Source organism: Muntiacus reevesi, chromosome 14 (assembly GCF_963930625.1).
Source record: "Muntiacus reevesi chromosome 14, mMunRee1.1, whole genome shotgun sequence".
NCBI classification, from domain to species: Eukaryota; Metazoa; Chordata; class Mammalia; order Artiodactyla; family Cervidae; genus Muntiacus; species Muntiacus reevesi.
The window spans coordinates 43,399,833-43,419,957 of record NC_089262.1 but is presented as its reverse complement, the minus strand read 5'-3'; the positions used below and the strand labels follow the sequence as shown (position 1 = coordinate 43,419,957).

Below are 20,125 nucleotides of genomic sequence, written 5' to 3'. Positions count from 1 at the left end.
AACAAATTAAGACCAAAGACCAGTTAGGAGATAGGATGAAAGTAACTACAGTTGCAGTAAGGATGGAAATTGAATGAGAATTAGGAAAATGAATACTAGAACTGAATGACACTGATAGGAGGCCTAAGAGAGGGAGAAGACAGGAATGATACATAGGTGTCCGGCTCAGATAACTGGCTGGGTACTGGTAACAATAACTAAGGGAAAAATGAGAGGAGCAGTGGAAGAGATGATCATTATCAAATTGTTTCAGACATACTGTGATTAAGATGCCTGTGGAAAATCAAGTGGTTAGTTCTAAGGGTCTAGAATTCAAGAAAAAGATACAGTTTTATCTTAATAAGCCAATCCTCTAGCAGTAGAACAATATATTGTTTCTTTGGTTGAAAAGTAAGCAATCACTAAGGTAAAACATCAAAGATCCAACTTGAATTTTTAAATGTTACTAAAACATTTTCTACTCTTATTTGCCATGAACACAGGATGAATTCCTTGAGGAAAAAGTGTATATGGTACAAATGAACTACATACATTTAAGCTTTAGTGTAAACATATGGTAACTGAAGTCACAGCAGATAATGAGACAGAAGAATATACTAGTTTCCTATTGCTGCCATAACAAATTACCACAAAGTTGGTGGAGTAAAACAATATAAATTTACTCTCTTACAGTTCTGGAGGTCAGAAATCCAAAATGAGTCTCACAGGCTAATAATAAGCAATGTGTCACAAGGCTGGTTCCTTCTGGAGGCACCAAGGGAGAAGCCCTTCCTTGTCTTTTCCAGCTTACCATGTGGTCACATCACCCTAGCCTCTGCTTCTGTTGGTGGTATTTCCTTCTCCTCCGACTCTTCCTGTGTCCTTCTTATAAGAACCGTTTTTATAACATCAGGCCCAAAAGGATAAGTTCTCACCTCTAAAATAAGCCTCAATTTAATCATACCTATAAGGTCACTTTTGCATTCAAGGTAATATTCATATGTTCTGGGGATTAACACATGGACATTTTAGAGTAAAAGAGTATTATTCAGCCTATCACAGAGTATGCAAAGAAACAAGGTATTGGTAATTTTTAAACTGAATGGTGAGTTCATATCAATTCATTTTGCCGTTGTGCTTTCTAAACATATATATACATGTATATATTCATGTGTATATAAAGTATTATATAATATAAAACACTTTTAAAAGAGTAAAGAAAATCAAACTCTGAGAAATACTGCCAGTTCAAGGAAAGGGCAAAAGATGATGGGCAGTCAAAAGTGAGAAAAGCCAAAATAGAAGTGAAAGGAAGACTCTTTCAAGAATGAGAAAGCCATCCTTTTGGACTGCAAAGGCCGTGTAAGATAAGGACAGAGAAAGGTCTCTTCATTTAGCAGCAGGTTCACTATCGACCTTGACGAAAGTTATTTCAGTAGAATGATGGATAAACCAAAAATAGATTACACTGAGTTGAGGGGTGCATGGGAGGTCATAATCTGGAAAAAGCCAGGTGCAGATGCATCTTTTACAAACTCGTGAATAAAAAACTAAATAAACACAAAATCCAAGATGCTCCAATAATCTAAGAAGAGGAACTAGAATCTAGGTAAGATTTACAAAAGGAGGGGATGAAAAGGAGAAGAAAGTAATAAACACTAAAAGAAGCTACAAGAATAATGACGATGATGATTCTGTTGTTACAAATTATTAGGCCTTAGCATATGCCACACACTGCCCTAAATACTTCATATACTTTATGAAACAGAGGTTTTTATGTCCAATTTACACAACAGAAAACAAGCACAAAGACAGAGCTAAGCAGTGTCAGAGTTGGAATTCAAATGTAGGTCGAGTTGACTCTAAAACATGTGCTTCTAAATACTATATTAACTGATGCAATGGCTCCAATAGAGTAGTTCAAGTATGGAAAAGCTAAAAATATAGCCTGGCAGCATGGCTACTATCAGCAGTTAACAGAAAGTCTCTAGAAAGCAGTTTTTCCCAAAACTAGAGTCAAGGATACTTAGCAAAGAGACTATTTAGAGAGTTGGCCACATCAACAGTTTGAACTTAAAGCCAAAAGATTAAATTTGGGACCAAAATAAAAACTCGAGTCCTAAAAGGGGCCTTTTACAAGCAGTAATTAAGATGCATTAATTCTTAAACCAGTAATTTCAATAGCAGCAGAATACCAATGTTCTAAGTCTCAACTAAAGGAAAAGGAATTTGTGAAATAACCCCTGATGCACTGCATGCATCCCAGAGCTAAATATGCACTAATATGGTATGCTAAAACAAGCTAATAAGATGGGCAACAAGGCTATTACCATAGCAATCACCCACAGACAACAGTGGGATAGGAACATGAGCCTAAAAGGTAGCAGCAGAAAAAAGTTCTCAAAACTATCATTAAATCATTTAGGTAGTATCAGTGAAGGGAAAACATATGCTCATTCACCCAGGTTACGCCACTAGCTGTATCTGTTACATTCTCAAATTCAAAGAAAATTCTATAGGTTTATCTTTGTCTGCTGGGACGTTATACAGTCACTGGTCAACTGGTACATAATACAGGAGTATTGTGCTATCATGAATTCTTTAAGCATGGAAGTGTCCTCGCCTCTGGAGAACTTCTATTATTATTTACTGTTAAGTGAGTTGTAAGACTTCAGTTTCCTGATCCTTTGTCATGTCCTTCAAAATACTGGTGAATAAAGCAAATTCTAAAAAATATGACTTATTTACAACCCTAGGAATAGACTGTGCTGTGCTTAGTCACTCAGTCATGTCCAACTCTTTGCGACCCTATGGACTGTAGCCCACCAGGCTCCTCTATCCATGGGGATTCTCCGGGCAAGGATACTGGAGTGGGTTGCCATGCCCTCCTCCAGGGGATCTTCCCAACCCAGGGATCAAACCCAGGTCTCTAGCTCTGCAGGCCAATTCCTTATCTTCTGAGTCACCAGGGAAGCCCAGGAATAGACTAAGCTGTAAAATAATTATCAATAGATCATCTAAAATGAGATCATTCACTTTTATGAAATAACATACATAAAGCAATTACCACAGTGTCTAAGTGATCAATAAATTATAGCTATTAAAATTATTATTAGCACCCTCAAAATAACAGGTTACAAAGACTCTTTTGAGTTATAACGAAGCTTATAACCAATACTTTTGGTGTTCACATTACATTTCCTTGACCTATTTTTCATTTCAGCCACAGCCCCAGCAGCTCAGACTCATGTCATCTTCCAGTATTCCAACTGAAGTGAACCCATTATGCCTCAGGGTCTTAAGGAGCACTGTAATAACTCAAAAGCACAAAAAAAGCTAACACCTTCAACCAAAAGCAAACAAGAACCAGTGGGTAAATGTCCGAGCCTTCCAGCTTTCAAATGGATAATACTGAAAGGCATTCTGTATGATTCTTAAGATTCCATTGAAATTGAATCTCTTACTGCTCACTGCAAGCAATCTCATTTATCACCCTTTTTTCCTCCTTCCCTGTCTCACTCCAAAGCTCCTCACTTCTAGTTCCTAGGTCAGTTTTCAAATAAACCACCTATATCCATGTTTTTGTTTCATATTCCTCTTTGGGAAATGCCAATCTAAGACAAAGCCCACCCATAAGACCCTAAGAAATGATCATCTAGCCTCTGCTTGAACACTTCTATCCTAATATGATTTTTAAACTTGGTACCAAAGAAAGGGATTTTTAGTCCCTCTCTAATGCTAAAACTAAGATATAAGCCTGAAAACACTTCCATCAGCTATATCTGCCACATCAGAAAAAAACAACCTGACATAGTAGTTGACAAATGACAGAGACAAATTAGAGAGTCTGACAGCTTTCTAGCTCTGATCCCTGGGACCAGTTAGTTACCCTGCCCCTTCCATGGCTTGATGATCTAAGTCAATTGCCTTTTCCTGACTGTGCTAGTTGTTTGAGTTTCTAGGTTTCTGTAACTTGTAACTGAGAACAGTCTAAAACAAGAGCTAGTATAAAGAAAATGTTGCATAAGATCTAATGCTCTCTATGGAGGGCTACCAAGCCTGGGATCCATGAATCCCCTAGAAATCTCAACTCTCGATTTTATGTATTCTAGAGATAATACACATCTCTAGAAGAAAGTCAGCGAAACTTCCATCAGTTACTCAAAATAAAACTCTGATTTCTATACCTTCTCAAAGAAATTAAGATCTATTGGTTGGTGGTCTAAATCAAGGACTTGAGGTATTTTTCTGCCAATTAACATGGGCAACAATCTTCCATCGTTTATTAAATGTCATAATTTTCTACCAAGGGAACATGTATTTTCTTTGAAACCCTTTCTCTGGCCCATTTCTGAGATTCTTTCTCCCACCACAGTTGAGAAACAATGGTTTAGAGTATGATTGTATGAAGAACCGTTGGGAGTCACTTTAGATCTTTTAAATTTATTCAGATGTGCTAAAGTGACAGTGAAAGTGAAGTCACTCAGTCATGTCTGACTCTTTGTGATTCCATGGACCATAGCCTACCAGGCTTCTCTGTCCACAGGATTTTTTATTCAGATGTGCTAAAATGTGAGCAATATTAGAACTACATAATTCACTCTAGGCTGGCTGGCTGTGGTAAAATGTAATAAGCACACTCTATTCTGTCTCTCTTACTGAATGCAATCATAATGGACATGATACACATAAAAGTTATTTTAACACTGTAAAGTAAACAGCAAGCAGATTAGGGAAAGATTATCAGAACTCAAAGTATCACTCAACCAGAGACGAGTTTGCCATATTATTTTTCCCTCTAGTATCCCTTGCCTTCTGCTTCACTGATTACACTAAAGCCTTTGACTGTGTGGATCACAACAAACTATGGAAAATTCTTAAAGAGATGGGAATATCAGACCACCTTACCTGCCTCCTAAGAAATCTGTATGCAGGTTAAGAAGCAATAGTTAGAACCGGACATGGAACAATAGACTGCTTCCAAATTGGGAAAGGAGTAAATCAAGGCTGTATATCGTCACCCTGCTTCTTTAACTTATATACAGATTACATCAAGTGAAATGCCAGGCTGAATGAAGCACAAGTTGGAATCAAGATTGGCAGGGAGAAATATCAATAACCCCAGATATGGAAATGACACCACCTTTATGGCAGAAAGCAAAGAGGAACTAAAGAGCAGCTTGATGAGGGTGAAAGAGGAGAGTGAAAAGTTGGCTTAAAATTCAACATTGAAAAAACAAAGATTTTCATGGGCTCCAAAATCACTGCAAATGGTGACGGCAGCCATGAAATTAAAAGATGCTTGCTCCTTGGAAGAAAAGCTATAACCAACCTAGACAGCATATTAAAAAGCAGAGACATTACTTTGCCAACAAAGATCCATACAGTCAAAGCTACGATTTTTCCAGGTTTCATGTATGGACGTGAGAGTTGGCACATAAAGAAAGCTGAATGCTGAAGAATTGATGCTTTTGAACTGTGGTGTTGGAGAAGACTCTTGAGAATCCCTTGGACTGCAAGGAAATCAAACCAGTCAATCCTAAAGGAAATCAGTCCTGAATATTCATTGGAAGGACTGATATGAAAGCTGAAGTTCCAATAATTTGGCCACCTGATGCAAAGAACTGACTCACTGGAAAAGATCTTGATGCTGGGAAAGACCGAAGGCAGGAGAATGGGACAACAGAGGATGAGATGGTTGGATGGCATCACCGACTCAATGGACATGAATTTGAGCAAGCTCTGGAAGCTGGTGATGGACAGGGAAGCCTGGTGTGCTGCATGCAGTCCATGGGGTCGCAAAGAGTTGGACACCACTGAGCGACTGAACTGAACTGACTGATCCCTTGCCTAAACTTAATGGAACTGCAAACTTAGAAATGAGCACTTCGGGAGAAGCATTCTGTCCCAAGAAGCCAGAAAGAGAAGTAACAGAAATGTGTGAGTGTGTAAATCATCCATTTTTTTTCTATTTACTTTGTTTTCTTATGTACCAAGTGGTATACATGGAAGCCTAAAAGAGCTAAAAACTAGAAGCAAGGAAATCTTTTTCTCCATTCATTGAGATGTTGGTCCTACCTTCTTATTAATACAGTCACAACCTCAATGAGGTACAGAGATTGGACAGAAGAAATAAACTATCCCTATTCACAGAATGCATGATTACCTACTTTAAAAAATCCCAAAGAATCTACAAATACATAAAGAACTAACAAATGAATTTAGCAAGGTTGCCTGCAAAGTCAAACACACAAAAATCAATCCTATTTCTATACATAAAAACATTCAATAAGAAACTGAAATCTTAAAAACAAGGCTATTTACCACAGCTCCCCAAAACTGAGATAGGTAGGCATAAATAGAACATATAGGATCTGCACATTCAAAACTATGAAACACCAATGAAAGAAATCAATAAATACATGAAGACACATCCATGTATATGGATTGGAGGGTCCAACATAAAAAAAGTGACAACTCAAGACTTCCGTGGTGGCCCAGTGGTTAAGATTCCGACTCATAATGCATGGCGCCCTGGTTCGTTCTCTGGTCAGGGAACTAGATCCTACATACCACAACTAAGAGTTTGCATGCAACCAAGACCCAGTGCAGCCAAATAAATATTTTATTTCTAGAAATGACAACTATCCTCCAATTTTGTTGTACAGTCGCTAAGTCATGTCTGATTCTTTGCAACCCCATGGACCGTAGCACACCAGGCTTCCCTGTCCTCCACTGTCTCCCAAAGTTTGCTCAAACTCATGTCCATTGAGACAGTGATGCTAACAATCTCATCCTCTGCCACCCACTTCTCCTTTTGCCTTCAATCTCTCCCAGGATCAGGGTCTTTTCCAGTGAGTCAGCTCTTCACATCAGGCAGCCAAAGTATTGGAGCTTCAACTTTCACATCAGTCCATCCAATGACTATTCAGGACTGACTTCCTTTAGGATTGACTGGTTTGATCTCCTTGCTGGAGGGATCTTGAGGGACTCTCAAGAGTCTTCTCCAGCACCACAATTCAAAAGCATCAATTATTTGGTTCTCAGCCTTCTTTATGGTCCAACTCTCCTCAAATTAATCTATAGATTTAAAACAATATCAATCAAAATCCCAGCTGGAATTTTCAGAGATATGGATAAAATGATTCTAAATTTTAGATGGACAAGCAAAGGAACTCAAATAGCTAAAAAGTTTTTGAAAAAGGAGAATGAAACTGGAAGAATCACAACTCCTCGATTACAATACATTAACCATAAAGCTACAGTAATCAAAGTCTGTGTGGTATTGGCAAAGGGATTTAGATCAATGGAATAAACCCTGACAAATATTACTGAACACTGATAAAGGTCCGAAAACAATTCAATTATAAAAGAATAGTCTTTACAATAAATGGTGTTTGAACAAATATACATCTGTATGCAAAAAATTAACCTCAACTTAAATCTCACATTTTATATAAAAATTCACTCAATATGATCATAGATCTGAATAAAAATATTTCAAAGCCTCAATTAATAAACAGTAAAAAAATACTCATGCCCTAGGGTTAGGCCAAGAGTTCTTAAATACAACAACAAAAGTACAATAAATAAGAGAAAAAAGTTGGTGAACTGGACTTTATCAGTATTAAGAACTTTTAATCTCTAAAAAATACTGTTAAAAAGAATGAAAAGAAAAGCTGCAGATGAGCAGAAAATATTTGCAAACCACATGTCCAACAAAGGACTTATAGCCAGAGTATTTTAAGAACTCTCAAAGCTCAACAATAAGAAAATAGACAAAACTTAAAAATGGGCAAAAGATATAACAGACACTTGGCCTCAATATTATCAGCTATCAGGAAACACATATTAAAACCACAACGAGTTATCCATCATGGAAATGCAAATCAAAACCACCTCATACTCACTAGGACAGCTATGATAAAATTGGTAAGTGTTGGCAAGGTTATGAAGACCCTCATTCACTGCTGGTGGGGATGTAAAGTGGTGCAGCCAGTTTGGAAAGAGTCTGGCAATTATTCAGAGGGCTAAACACAAAGTTATCATATTATCCAGCAATTCAACTAATCTGGATATACCCAAAAGAAGGAAAACCTGTGCCACACAAAAACCTGTACACAAATGTTCACAGTATTGCTGTGTGCCTTTGCAACCCCATACACTGTAGCCCACCAGGCCTCTCTGTCCATGCAATTTTCCCAGCAGGAATGCTGGAGGTTGTTGCCACTTCCTCCTCTAGGGGAATCTTCCTGAGCCAAAGACTGAACCCATGTCTCCGGTGTCTCTGGCACTGGTAGGCAGATTCTTTACCACTGGGCCACCTAGGAAGCCAATGTTCATAGAACATTATTCATACTAACCAAAAGGTAGACACTCCCAATGTTCATCAACTTGTGGATAAACAGAGTGTGATATGTCCATTCAACAGAATATCATCCATCAATAAAAAGGAATAAAGTACTGATACATGCTACAATTCAGATAAACCTTGAAAACATTAAAAGAAGCCAGTCACAAAAAGTAACATGTGATCCTCTTTGCATGAAATGCCCAGAGTAGGCAAACTTAAAAGACAGAAAGCAGACTCGTGGCTGCCTAGGGCTAGCGAAAGGGAAAAACACATAGTGATGGCTAATGAGCACAGGATTTCTTCTTGGAGTGATGTTCTAAAACTGACAGTGAACAATTGTACAACTCCACTAAGTCATGTCTGACTCTTGCAAATCCACAGACTGTAGCCTGCTAGTCTCCTTTGTGCATGGCATTCTCCTGGCAGGAATATTGGAGTGGGTTGCCATTTTCTTCTCCAGGAGACCTTACCAATCCAGGAATCGAACCTGGGTCTCCTGCACTGCAGGCAAATTCTTTCCAACTGAGCTATGAGGGAAGCCCATAAATATACTACAAACCATCAAATCATACATTTTATATGAGTGAATTATATGGTAATTATGTCTCAATAAAGTTGTTTAAAAAAATACAATGAATTATTATACACCAATTAAAATGGTTAAATTTTAAAAATATTGATAATACCAATGTTAACAAGGATATAAAGCAACTAAATTTTATACATTGCTGCTGGAAAAGCAAAATGGTACAACTACTCTGGACAATGGTTTTGCAGTATCTTATAAAGTAAAAGTATATTACCTGAGGCTTCCCTAGTGGCTCAGCGGTAGAGAATCCACCTGTCAACGCAGGAGATGCTGGTTCAATCCCTGGTCCAGGAAGATCCCACATGCCGTGGAGCACCTAAGCCCATCTGCCACAACTATGGAGCCTGCACTGCAGCCCCTGACGCCCCCTCGCACTCTAGAGCCCATGCTCCGCAATGAGAGCTGCTGCCAGGTTGCTTCAGTCGCGTCCGACTCTGTGTGACCCCACAGACCGAGGCCACCTCAATGAGAAGCTCACACACCAAAATCAGAGAGAAATCCCCACTCACTGCAATGAGAAAAAGCCTATGCACAGCAATGAAGACCCAGAACAGCTCCCCAAAAAGTGTGGTTACCTATGGCCCAGGAATCTCCCTCCTAGATATATATGCTAGAGAAATGGAATGTGTACACAAAATCTTGTATACAAATGTTTGAAAGTGGCTCTATTTACAACTGCCAAAAACTAGAAATAATTCAAAAGACCTTCCGGGGGTAAATGGATAAACTGTGGTACATTCAAACAATGGAATATTATTTAGCAATAAGAAGAATGAGTTATTGACACACACAACTTAGAAGATTCTCGAAGGCATTATGGTGAATGAAAGAAACCAATTTTCACAAGGCTGTATACCATATGGTTCCATTAATATTACAGTCTCAAAATCACAAAACTAAGGAGATGAAGAAAAGATTATCTGTTGCCAGAGATTACAGGGGTTGAGAAGGACTCTTTTGGGGTAAAATATTTTGTTATTCTGTATCCTGATGACTGAGGTAATCACACAAATCCATACATGTGTTAAAATTCTAAAAACTGTTCACCAAAGGAAGACAGTGAATTTTTCTTAATAATTTTAAAAATTAAAAAATGTTAAATCCAATCAAAAGTCAACTCTTTTATGATTTCAATTAACTAACCTACCACATTTGATCACCTCATTTACTTAAAAATATAGTATATAGTTCAAAGATAGATACCGGAAAAATGAAATACATCCTAAGGAGTACCAAGAAGTAGTAAAGCATTAGGAAACTTGGTCATTAATTAGGGGTAAACAAACTAGACAAGCTAAGCCTGGAGCAAAAACTCAGAGGGAGAATGACTGATGACAAATGTCTTCAATTAACTGAAGGGCTGACATATGTATAAGGGTTACAATTTTTCCATATAGTATTAAAGAGAAACTTCATTTACCAGTAAGTCTAAATAAAAGTACAGAGGGCTTTTAAGGCTACCAGCAATTCACCATATATTCCTCAAGTGCTAGATAATCAAGAAGCAGAAAGTTCTGGGGATTCCTGCATTAAATAAAGGATCAGACAGGATGATCCAAGAGTTTTCTTCCACCTCAAACATTCTATGAATCTATGAACTATAACTTCTACAGTTAACCTACCAAAGTAGAAGACACTGAAAATCAAAAAGGTATCCCAATCAAAAAGGTATCCCTTTGTGTCAAAATTTTGACAAAAATCCCTTTGTATCACCTTTCATTGCACAAAAATATTTAATAGCACTCTAAGTTTCCAATTTTAAAAAGACCAAATAAATACAAAACCTTAACAAAAGCCTTATTAAGATCTATTTTATTTCTCTAAATTTCATTTGTACTAAGGACATTAAATTCAAATTATTAATGACCAATTAAATCTAATTTCATTAGACATAAAAGACAAAAGTTACAAATATAAATTTCATGCAAACTTCTATAAGTACAGTGAAGAAATTTCTTGAAAAAGTACTCTTTCCACACAAAGGGTGGTAGTCCTCAAAAGAGCCAAAACATCTGTATTCACTTTAAAGCTCATCAGGACAGACTGACATTTTTAGGAGAAGCATATGGCTGGCTGAACAGTCATCTAGAACAGGATCTTTTGTCTAGTAAAGCTATTCAAGGACCATTTACTTATGTATGGAGTGGCTGAATAAAGAAAAGAACATATTTTTGAGTCATAGAAAACACAAAGAAATAAATCCTTCATCTAGCTTTGTTAAGGATACAGCAAAACACATTACAAAAGCAGCCAGATCTTAACTCTCAGAGATAGTGCTCTCAAACATCTGAAACAATTCTAAGAAATCACTGAAACAAAAGAACTCTAGAAAAGCTTTCTTAGAGAACTATATCCAGCCAAAGACCACCTCCCTAAAAAAGTCATTTCCATTTTAAAGGATAAAACACTTTCTTCTTAAAACTCTGAAGGGCAGAGTTCAACAGCTGCGCTATATTAAACCTGAGCCCTTCCAAAAGGAAGAACAAGAGTCTCTGGAGAGTGAGTAACATGGCCTGCTTTCTCCAAAATTATCAAAATGCCTGCTTTGCCTCAAAGGAAAGTATCTCCTAGAAAAAGCCTCTATAAAACACATGGGTAGAAAACATAAAACTTAGATTAGGAAAATATACAAAAATAGAAGAATTTTTGCTGGTTTTTTAAAATCTCCACCTAAGGTAAAATGCATTTTGACGTCCTTCAAGATATAGCATGGAAACTATTAAACAAAAACAGCAGTTTTCAGCCTTCCCTTCCCTTCAGAATCACTACAGAACTAGATCTCAACCTAAACTTAGTGAACTAATATATATTAGGACCAAGATATCTGAATTATTTATGCACACAACAGGTGATTTTGATGCATACCAAGAGTTAGTTTAAAAACAACTGAACTAGAGCATGATCCCATAAGGGAAAAAATTTAAGTCTAGACAGTAAGGTCAAGAAAAAAAGGTCACATTTGAGCAATTGGTTCTAAAGAACTTTAGTATTTTAACACTAATCTATTAAATACTATTTAATATTTAATACAATTTAATTTTCCTTAAATATTTAATATAACTTAAATTTAATATTTAATCTATTAAAATACTCAGTAACAGATTTGAAACAAATTCTGAATTGTCCTCATGCCATTACTTAAAGGACAAAAGACTTTGAATAGTTTGCTAAAATATCCAGAGATTCGGATGAAAGTTGTTACGAAGAATATGATCACTGCAAAAATCCCATCAGGGTGTCTGGATACTGCAAACTGAAAAAAAAGTTATAATAAAGAGCCCACGTAGGACAGAGGAGCCTGATGGGCTGCAGTCCATAGGGTCACAAAAGAGTCAGATAAACTTAGTGACTCAACAACAATTATATGTATTATCTGTCAACATTTAAAAAGTTCAAGGCTGTAATCACAATAAAGTAAATTTCAGCCACCAACAAAGCTTTAATTCTATTTTATTTTATACAAAATTATAATAGGTTTATTTGCTTGGTATACAAATCCATCATAAATGAAAAGTAGTAATGGAAATGCTAAAGGGGAGCAGACCAGTCAAGGAAGGACATAAAAACACTATTAAAAAGCAGACATAAGAACTCAGAAAGCATAGCAGACACCTGATAGTTTTTAAAGGTAGCAGAATACAATAACTTTTTCCCAATGATCACAAGGATAAGGAAGAAAAATATGTTCAGTATACCATGTTCAACATACATTACATGTATTTTGTTTAAGAGGGAAAAACAGTATAGTCATGAAGTTACCTACAGTCTCTTATCAAAAATAATAACAAACTTTAGGGGGAAGATCCTTACCACAAAAAAAAAAGCCCCAATTCCTCAATTGGAGACTCTCATAGTATAAAAGGAACAGTGGAGTGAATGAAAGTAAAGAGCATCAGATAGTCTTTCAAATAAAAAATATACCTTGCTAAAAAAAACAGAGAAGACACAACTTGTAAGTTACTATTATCAGACATAATACTTCTTCCTGCAAAAGTCACATATTCCTTTAGCTAAGTCAGACTGTTTCCTAGTAATGTAAATTTAAAAATGTTTCCCCATCTGAAAAATAAGAATAAAAACACCTAAATTCATAGGATTACTTTGAGAAATGGGATAATGAAGGTAAAGTCCTTGGCACAGCGGCTAATACACAGTAAGTGAAAAATGTCAGCTGCTATTATTAATTTGTACTCAGAATAAACATCATAAAATGATTCTCAATGTTCACCAAAGGATATATTTTAGAAGCTTTTTCATTTGAAATGCTCTTATCCTGTATTCACCCTATTCCCAGAGACCTCTTCTAACATGTATTATACAGGAACCAAGTTGTCTCATTTTTCTTCACTAAGTCCCATGTACTATTATTAACTTTTAAGAACTTCAAGTAGGTTGCAGATAGCAAGTCTAATAATCACCTTTAGTTACTATTATTCCTAAAGAGCTCAGATGTTCTGTGAGGACACTTTCTCAAATAAATTTATTTCCACATTTTTTTAAATTTGAAAACAAAAGAGGAATCAGGACACTTCTCAAAGAAATGTATGAATACAAAAAAGATCTATTCATGAGACAACTTCAATCCAGAAGTTAACAGGATTTTACGTGAATATCCTAAACTCAGACCACTGCAAATGATGAGAAAAGAATGTGTGTTGTAGATATTTTATATCCACATGTATGTAAGTTATTGCCTACCTGGCTTTCACTGATGAGGCTATTAACAGAAATACTACCTATGGCTTCCTGTTTTTCCTTACCATCTCTGAATATTTATTTACTCATCTATGTGATAAGTGTTGACTTGTTACTGTAAGACCCATTACACTAGGTACTATGAAGTATAGAAAAATAAATTATAACTTTTTCTATCCCTCCAAAAGCCTGTGGCCTAATTACTGATATATCAGTGCATCTACCAAAACCTGCTTATTTTCATGTGTATGTGTAAGAGTCATTATAGGCTGTTATGCTAAGGTAGTCAACAATCCAAACATCTTTGTGGCTTACAACAAATTTTATTTCTTAGTCTCTTTATATTTTATATAACCTATAATAATCAGCTCTGCTTTCCCCCATGTTATCTTTATTCCAGGATCTAGGCTGAAAGAAAAAAGCCCACCTGGGACAGCAGAGGAAAAAACAACATGGCAAAACATGGGAAAGTTCCTGGAGCTAGTGTCTGACGTGACCTAGCCATTTCTGGTTAAGATTTCATTGGTCAAAACAAGTCATTTGGCCAATGGGGCAGTGATGCATAATCCTGTCACAGGGAATGGAAATATTATAAATAACAATATCATCTACCATGATATCCATCAATAAGATTAAAGAAAAGAAAAATATTTGGCCTATTCAACTAATAATAAAATCAGCATATATTTAGGTAAAATTTACTATGTGCTGAGACATAATTCTAATATTAAGACTAATTAGAATTAGAGTCTGCACAATTGCACTCATCTCACAGGCTAGCAAAGTAGTGCTCAAAATTCTCCAAGCTAGGCTTCAACAGTACATGAACCAAGAACTTCCAAATGTTCAAGCTGGATTTAGAAAAGGCAGAGGAGCAAGAGATCAAATTGCCAACATCCACTGGATCATCAATAAAGCAAAAGAGTTCCAGAAAAACATATACTTCTGCTTTACTGACTACACCAAAGTCTTTGACTGTGTTGATCACAACAAACTTGTGGAAAATTCTAGAGAGATGGGAATACCAGACCACCTTATCTGCCTCCTGAGAAATCTGTATGCAGATCAGGAAGCAACAGTTAGAACCAGACATGGAACAATGGACAGGTTCCAATGGGAAAGGAGTACGTCAAGGCTGTATATTGTCACCCTGCTTATTCAATTTACATGCAGACTACATCATGTGAAATGCCAAGCTGGATGAAGCACAAACTGGAATCAAAGTTGCAGGGAGAAATATCGATAACCTCAGATATGCAGATGACACCACTCTTATGGCAGAACTAAAGAGCCTCTTGAAGAAAATGAAAGAGGAGAGTGAAAAAGCTGGCTTAAAACTCAACATTCAGAAAACTAAGATGATAGCATCCGGTCCCATCACTTCATGGCAAATAGATGGCTAATCAGTGGAAAGAGTGGCAGACTTTAGACTCCAAAATCACTGCAGATGGTGACTGTAGTCATGAAATTAAAAGATGCTTATTCCTTGGAAGGAAAGTTATGATCAACCTAAACAGCATATTAAAAAGCAGAGACATTACTTTGCCAACAAAGGTCCATGTAGTCAAAGCTATGATTTTTCCAGAAGTCATGTATGGATGTGAGAGTTGGACTATAAAGAAAGTTGAGCGCTGACAAATTGATGCTTTTGAACTGTGGTGTTGGAAAAGACTCTTGAGAGTCCCTTGGACTGCAAGGAGATCCAACCAGTCCATCCTAAAGGAAACCAGTCCTGAATATTCATTGGAAGGACTGATGCCGAAGATGAAATTCCAATACTTTGGCCACCTGATGTGAAGAACTGATTCACTAGAAAAGACCCTGATGCTAGGAAAGATCGAAGGCAGGAGGAGAAGGGGACAGCAAAGGATGAGATGGTTGGATGGCATCACCAACTCAATGGACACAAGTTTGAGCAAGCTCTGGGAGTTGGTGATGGACAGGGAAGCCTGGAGTGCTGCTATCCATGGGGTCGCAAAGAGTTGGACACGACTGAGTGACTGAACTGAACTGAGAGTGCTCTAGACTCACTCTAGAGCAGGAGCTCAGAGTGTTAAAATAGTTAACTAGTGTTTAAATCTCCTAAGAGGAATTCAACAAATATGTCTGCTACTGATGAAAACAGACCAACTAATTAAGGGTATTTTTAATGAGGAAAATAGTCAAAACAATGAAACCTATTAGAAATCACATTAGAAACACTGCAAGCTCACAAAACTTGGTTTTGATATGTTCCAGACAGCAAAAAGTAGCTGCCCTTCAGAGAGGAATTTGTTTATCCAGCTTATCTGAGGCAGAAGCCAATCTACTGATTTTAAATGTCCTAATAGCTGAAGCTCCAATACTTTGGCTAACTGATGCAAAGAGCCGACTCACTGGAAAAGATCCAGATGCTGGCAAAGAGTGAAAGCAGGAGGAAAGGGGGATGACAGAGGATGAGATGGTTGGATGGCATCACCAACTCAATGCACGTGAGTTTGAGCACATTCCAGGAGATAGTGAAGGGCAGGGAAGCCTGGCGTTCTGCAGTCGATGGGTCCCAAAGAGTCGGATATGACAGCAACTGAAAAACAACAAGTGTTTCTCAAATTTGGGCTGAGACAGTTTCTCAGCAAGGTGTAGTATACAGAGAACTCTTATCAAACTTAATACCTCTTACTCATTGAAGTTTCCTGCAAACTCACAATTTCATACTGGCTTATCTAACGCTGAAAACGAATACAATACAAAACAGGCCTCACAAAAAGGTCCCATACACCTAGCTCCCACCAGTATTAACAGCACACCCTCTGAAGAACCTAAGGAGCTATATTTGAGGTAAACACAAGACAGTCCAATCAAGAGAAGTGATAGAACAGGGCTAGATAAGTATACATAAACCGATTAAAGAAAACAAAAAAACACTGTATCAAATGTCCTGAGTCCTAAATACTGCTATTTTGAAATAAAATGCCATTTTTCTCTGGGCCACCCCAATAGCTCAGCTGGTAAAGAATCTGTCTGCAATACAGGAGACCCTGGTTTGATTCCTGGGTCGGGATGATCCGCTGGAGAAGGGATAGGCTTCCACTCCAGTATTCTTGGGCTTCCCTGGTGGCTCAGCTGGTAAAGAATCCACCCACAATGCAAGAGACCTGGGTTCGATCCCTGGAGAACCCAGGAAGATCCCCTGGAGAAGAGTAATATCTAAATAGCTAAACTTACTCTGGACAATTCCTTAGGAAAGTCAGGAAAAATGTAGACCATATATCCAGAGTTTTCTCCTCTCTCCTTTAGCACAGGGAAATAAGAAGCACCTGGAAACACACTCACTCTAGAGCATGTGCTCAGTAACTGGATCAGCTGAAATCCACTACACCATTTAGTTTTTGTCTCTTTCTTATGTGTACATGTTGTCTGGTTTTTTGGTCTCTTTGGTTATTTTTACAGATATACTACAGTTAAATTCATACATTAATAAGTTAATGTAGCAGTTAACTGCTTCTTTCCTTCTGCTAACATTTTTTTTTTCTTTTCATTATTTGATCACTACTCCCTTCCTTATCAAGGGCCTTACTGATTCTCCCCTCTCATTTTACTCAAGTGATCTGAAATGTCACATCATTTGCAAATGAAGTAATAAAATACAATGAATTTTAGATGTCTATTTCCCCATCAATTGGATCTCTTTCCACACTCCACCTTTCCAAGTCTTCATTACTCTCAAGTCATAATGTAAAGAGAGTTTAAGGATAAAAAGCAAATAGTATGTAAGAGAGAAGTGCCATATATTTCCCTCAAGATGAAATTAACAACATAAGCTCTTTAGGTAAAAAAAGAAAAAAAAGTAAAGAAAGCAAACAAGTGTATCATTTGACTTATGTTTAAAATTTGCTTTGACTTTTAAGAATTTTAATATCTGAAACAAATTTCATCTTCTATGATTTAAAGTTTTATTTTCAAATCTCTTCTAACAAACACATTTGCAAGCAGAAATTCTTTAAATGTGGATAAGTAGGACTAATTACCAGAGTCTCCAAAATCTAGTATCTTAACTTCAACTACTATAAATTGCTAATAAAATGGCTGTGACTTAGACATATAGCACAGCGACCTTTCATTTGTTTATCTTTGGCCACGCCCCAGAAGCTTGTGGGATCTTAGTTCACCCCTGGGACTGAAGCTGGGCCCTCCCCAGTGAAAGGGCAGAGTTCTAAGCACTAGTGTGGGCTAGCTGCTCAGTCATGTCCGACTCTTTGTGACCCATGGACTGTAGCTCACTAGGCTTCTCCGTCCATAGGATTCTCCAGGCAAGAATACTGGAGTGGATTGCCATTCCCTTCTCCAGAAGATCTTCCCGACCCAGGGATCGAACCCTGGTCTCCAATATCTCAGGCAGATTCTTTATCATTTGAGCTACATGGAAATCCTTGTAACTCCTAGACTACCAGGGAATTTCCTATAGCCACGTTTTGACTGGCCATGGACCCTTCAAATTTGCTCTCAGTTCTAGGGCTACTGTGAATTACTTGGAAATGCAAAATTAATCTCCATAGTATCTAGGAGAATAGCTAACCTGGGTCACCTCTATTCTAGACCTAGGTTAACCAGTGGAGTATCTTAGAGAAATACTTTCCATTCATTAAGTTCCCCACAAGTAGACCAGTTAATTACAAATTTATTTTTTTCAATGACACTATATTATATGAGCTTCTCTGATGGCTCAGAGGTAAAGAATTTGCCTGCCAACGTAGAAACACAAGAGATGCGGTTTCCATTCCTGGGTCGGGAAGATTCCCAGAGAAGGAAATGGCAACCCACTGCAGTATTCTTGCCTGGAGAATTCCGTGCACAGAGGAGCTGGGGGGGGGGGCGGGGGGGGGTGCTACAGTCCATGGGATCGCAAGAGTTGGACACGACTTAGCAACTAAACAACAATAACAGTACTCTGTATATATTCCACTCAAGACTTTTAATAAGTCATTGACCATACCTAGGGCATCTTTGCCATCCATCATCCACTATTTAAAACCTAAATAAAACTTATCTCCAAAACTCCTTTCTAATTAACTCTTTCCAACTCTCTGTATTCCCTTTATATTTAATATAACACTAAACTAATTTCAATAGACTCTTTTTTCCATTTTTAACCACTCCCATTCCTCACACCCCCTTCAGTTCTGTCCATCCAGTCTTTCCATCGCTGTTCTAAGCACTTCTGCAGAGGGCAATTAACAAAAGCCCTGGTTTATATTTATACTAACAAGTTATGAAAATAGCAATTTAACAAAATAATAAATTTTTTGCAGATAAAAGTGCTCGATAATATGTGTGTGGGCACGTGCGCTGTTGTGTTATACTAAAATCAGGAAAATTCAGAAAAAGGGAAATAGAGGATTAAGTAATGCAGTCAAAAAAGAAAACACCACCACAAAAATGCTTCAGTGCAAAACAATGAACAACAATAATCTCTGAATTAGTGAGGCTTTAATAAAATTCTGGATGGGAAACCTCTCGGCATTACCACCAGCCTTTTTAAAATTACTTTCCAGTATTACTAGCAGCGGTATTTTTACTAACATTGAATTCCAACCAAGCTTTCCTCCCAAGCAGCCTGACAAAATGTTTCAGTTCAGAAACCCAATCAATACCACTTAAAGTCGTGTAAGGGAAAGAGATTCAACCCTCCAGTAAAAACTGGAGTGATGGGCAAACAGGTGAAAAATGGACGGTTTCGGAAAGGTGGGAAGAAAAATGAGACTCCGCCTCCTCTCTGGGGGCTCAGACTCGGTTCACAGCTTCGGAGACAACCCCATACCCCAGACCATCTCCCACAGCAGCATTGCAAGGTTCTAAGAAACCAGGGGTCCTCCTCCCCTCTCCCCGCATGCACGCCCCCACTCGCCTGGCCAAGCTCCCCTAGATCGCCCCAAATCCGCCCGCCCTTTCCCGAGGAAAGGGTCAGCAAAGGACGTTTTCCCGAGGCCTTCTCCGGGAACCACCTAGCAGAGACTTCCGCAAAGGTGGGGAGACCCGAGAAGCTTGAAGAAGAAGCCTCACAATCCTGTTACCTGGTCGAAACCTTGGAAACAGAAACGGCAGCTACAGTCGCTACCCTTCTCCCCCACAACGCTTGCTTCAGCGCCACTGACATTGAGACCGCCGCCATCTTGCTACAGGCAGACACTAGGACGGATCACCGCAAGGGACAAGCTTCCTTCGTTTTCAAGCCCATGAAACCGCAACGCAAAAGAGGTGGGGGGGGGGGGGGCGGTTAATTTGATTCTTGTTAGGTGTTTTGTTAAATAATGGAATTTTTTTTAAAGAGGTGAAACGTTTGGTTGCAAGAGATAAGAAGGAAAATGGACGGAAGAAAAATGCAAGAAGTGCATTAAGTGTAAATATCAGTCTCATAAAATAAAATCCTTGTCTGTTGTTAGGACTGGTTTACATACCGGTTAATGAAGAGACCGAAAGAAAATGCTTGAGAATTTCAACACCTGCAACTCATAATTTTTTTCAAAGGACTC

The 20,125-nt window shown here is 37.9% G+C and overlaps 1 protein-coding gene across 2 annotated transcripts in view; it reads right to left on the bottom strand.

Annotated features, from left to right (window-relative positions):
- NDUFS4 (NADH:ubiquinone oxidoreductase subunit S4) overlaps positions 1-19,782 on the bottom strand; it is a 117,663-nt gene extending 97,881 nt beyond the window's left edge. Inside the window, exon 1 of one of the 2 annotated variants that reach the window (XM_065905258.1) lies at positions 19,667-19,782. In XM_065905258.1, the coding sequence (XP_065761330.1) occupies positions 19,667-19,764 (98 nt within the window). In that variant the 5' untranslated portion in view covers positions 19,765-19,782. The remainder of the gene's footprint in view (positions 1-19,666) is intronic. The other variant, XM_065905259.1, reaches the window with a different exon arrangement.
- Between the last annotated feature and the right edge of the window lie 343 nt (positions 19,783-20,125).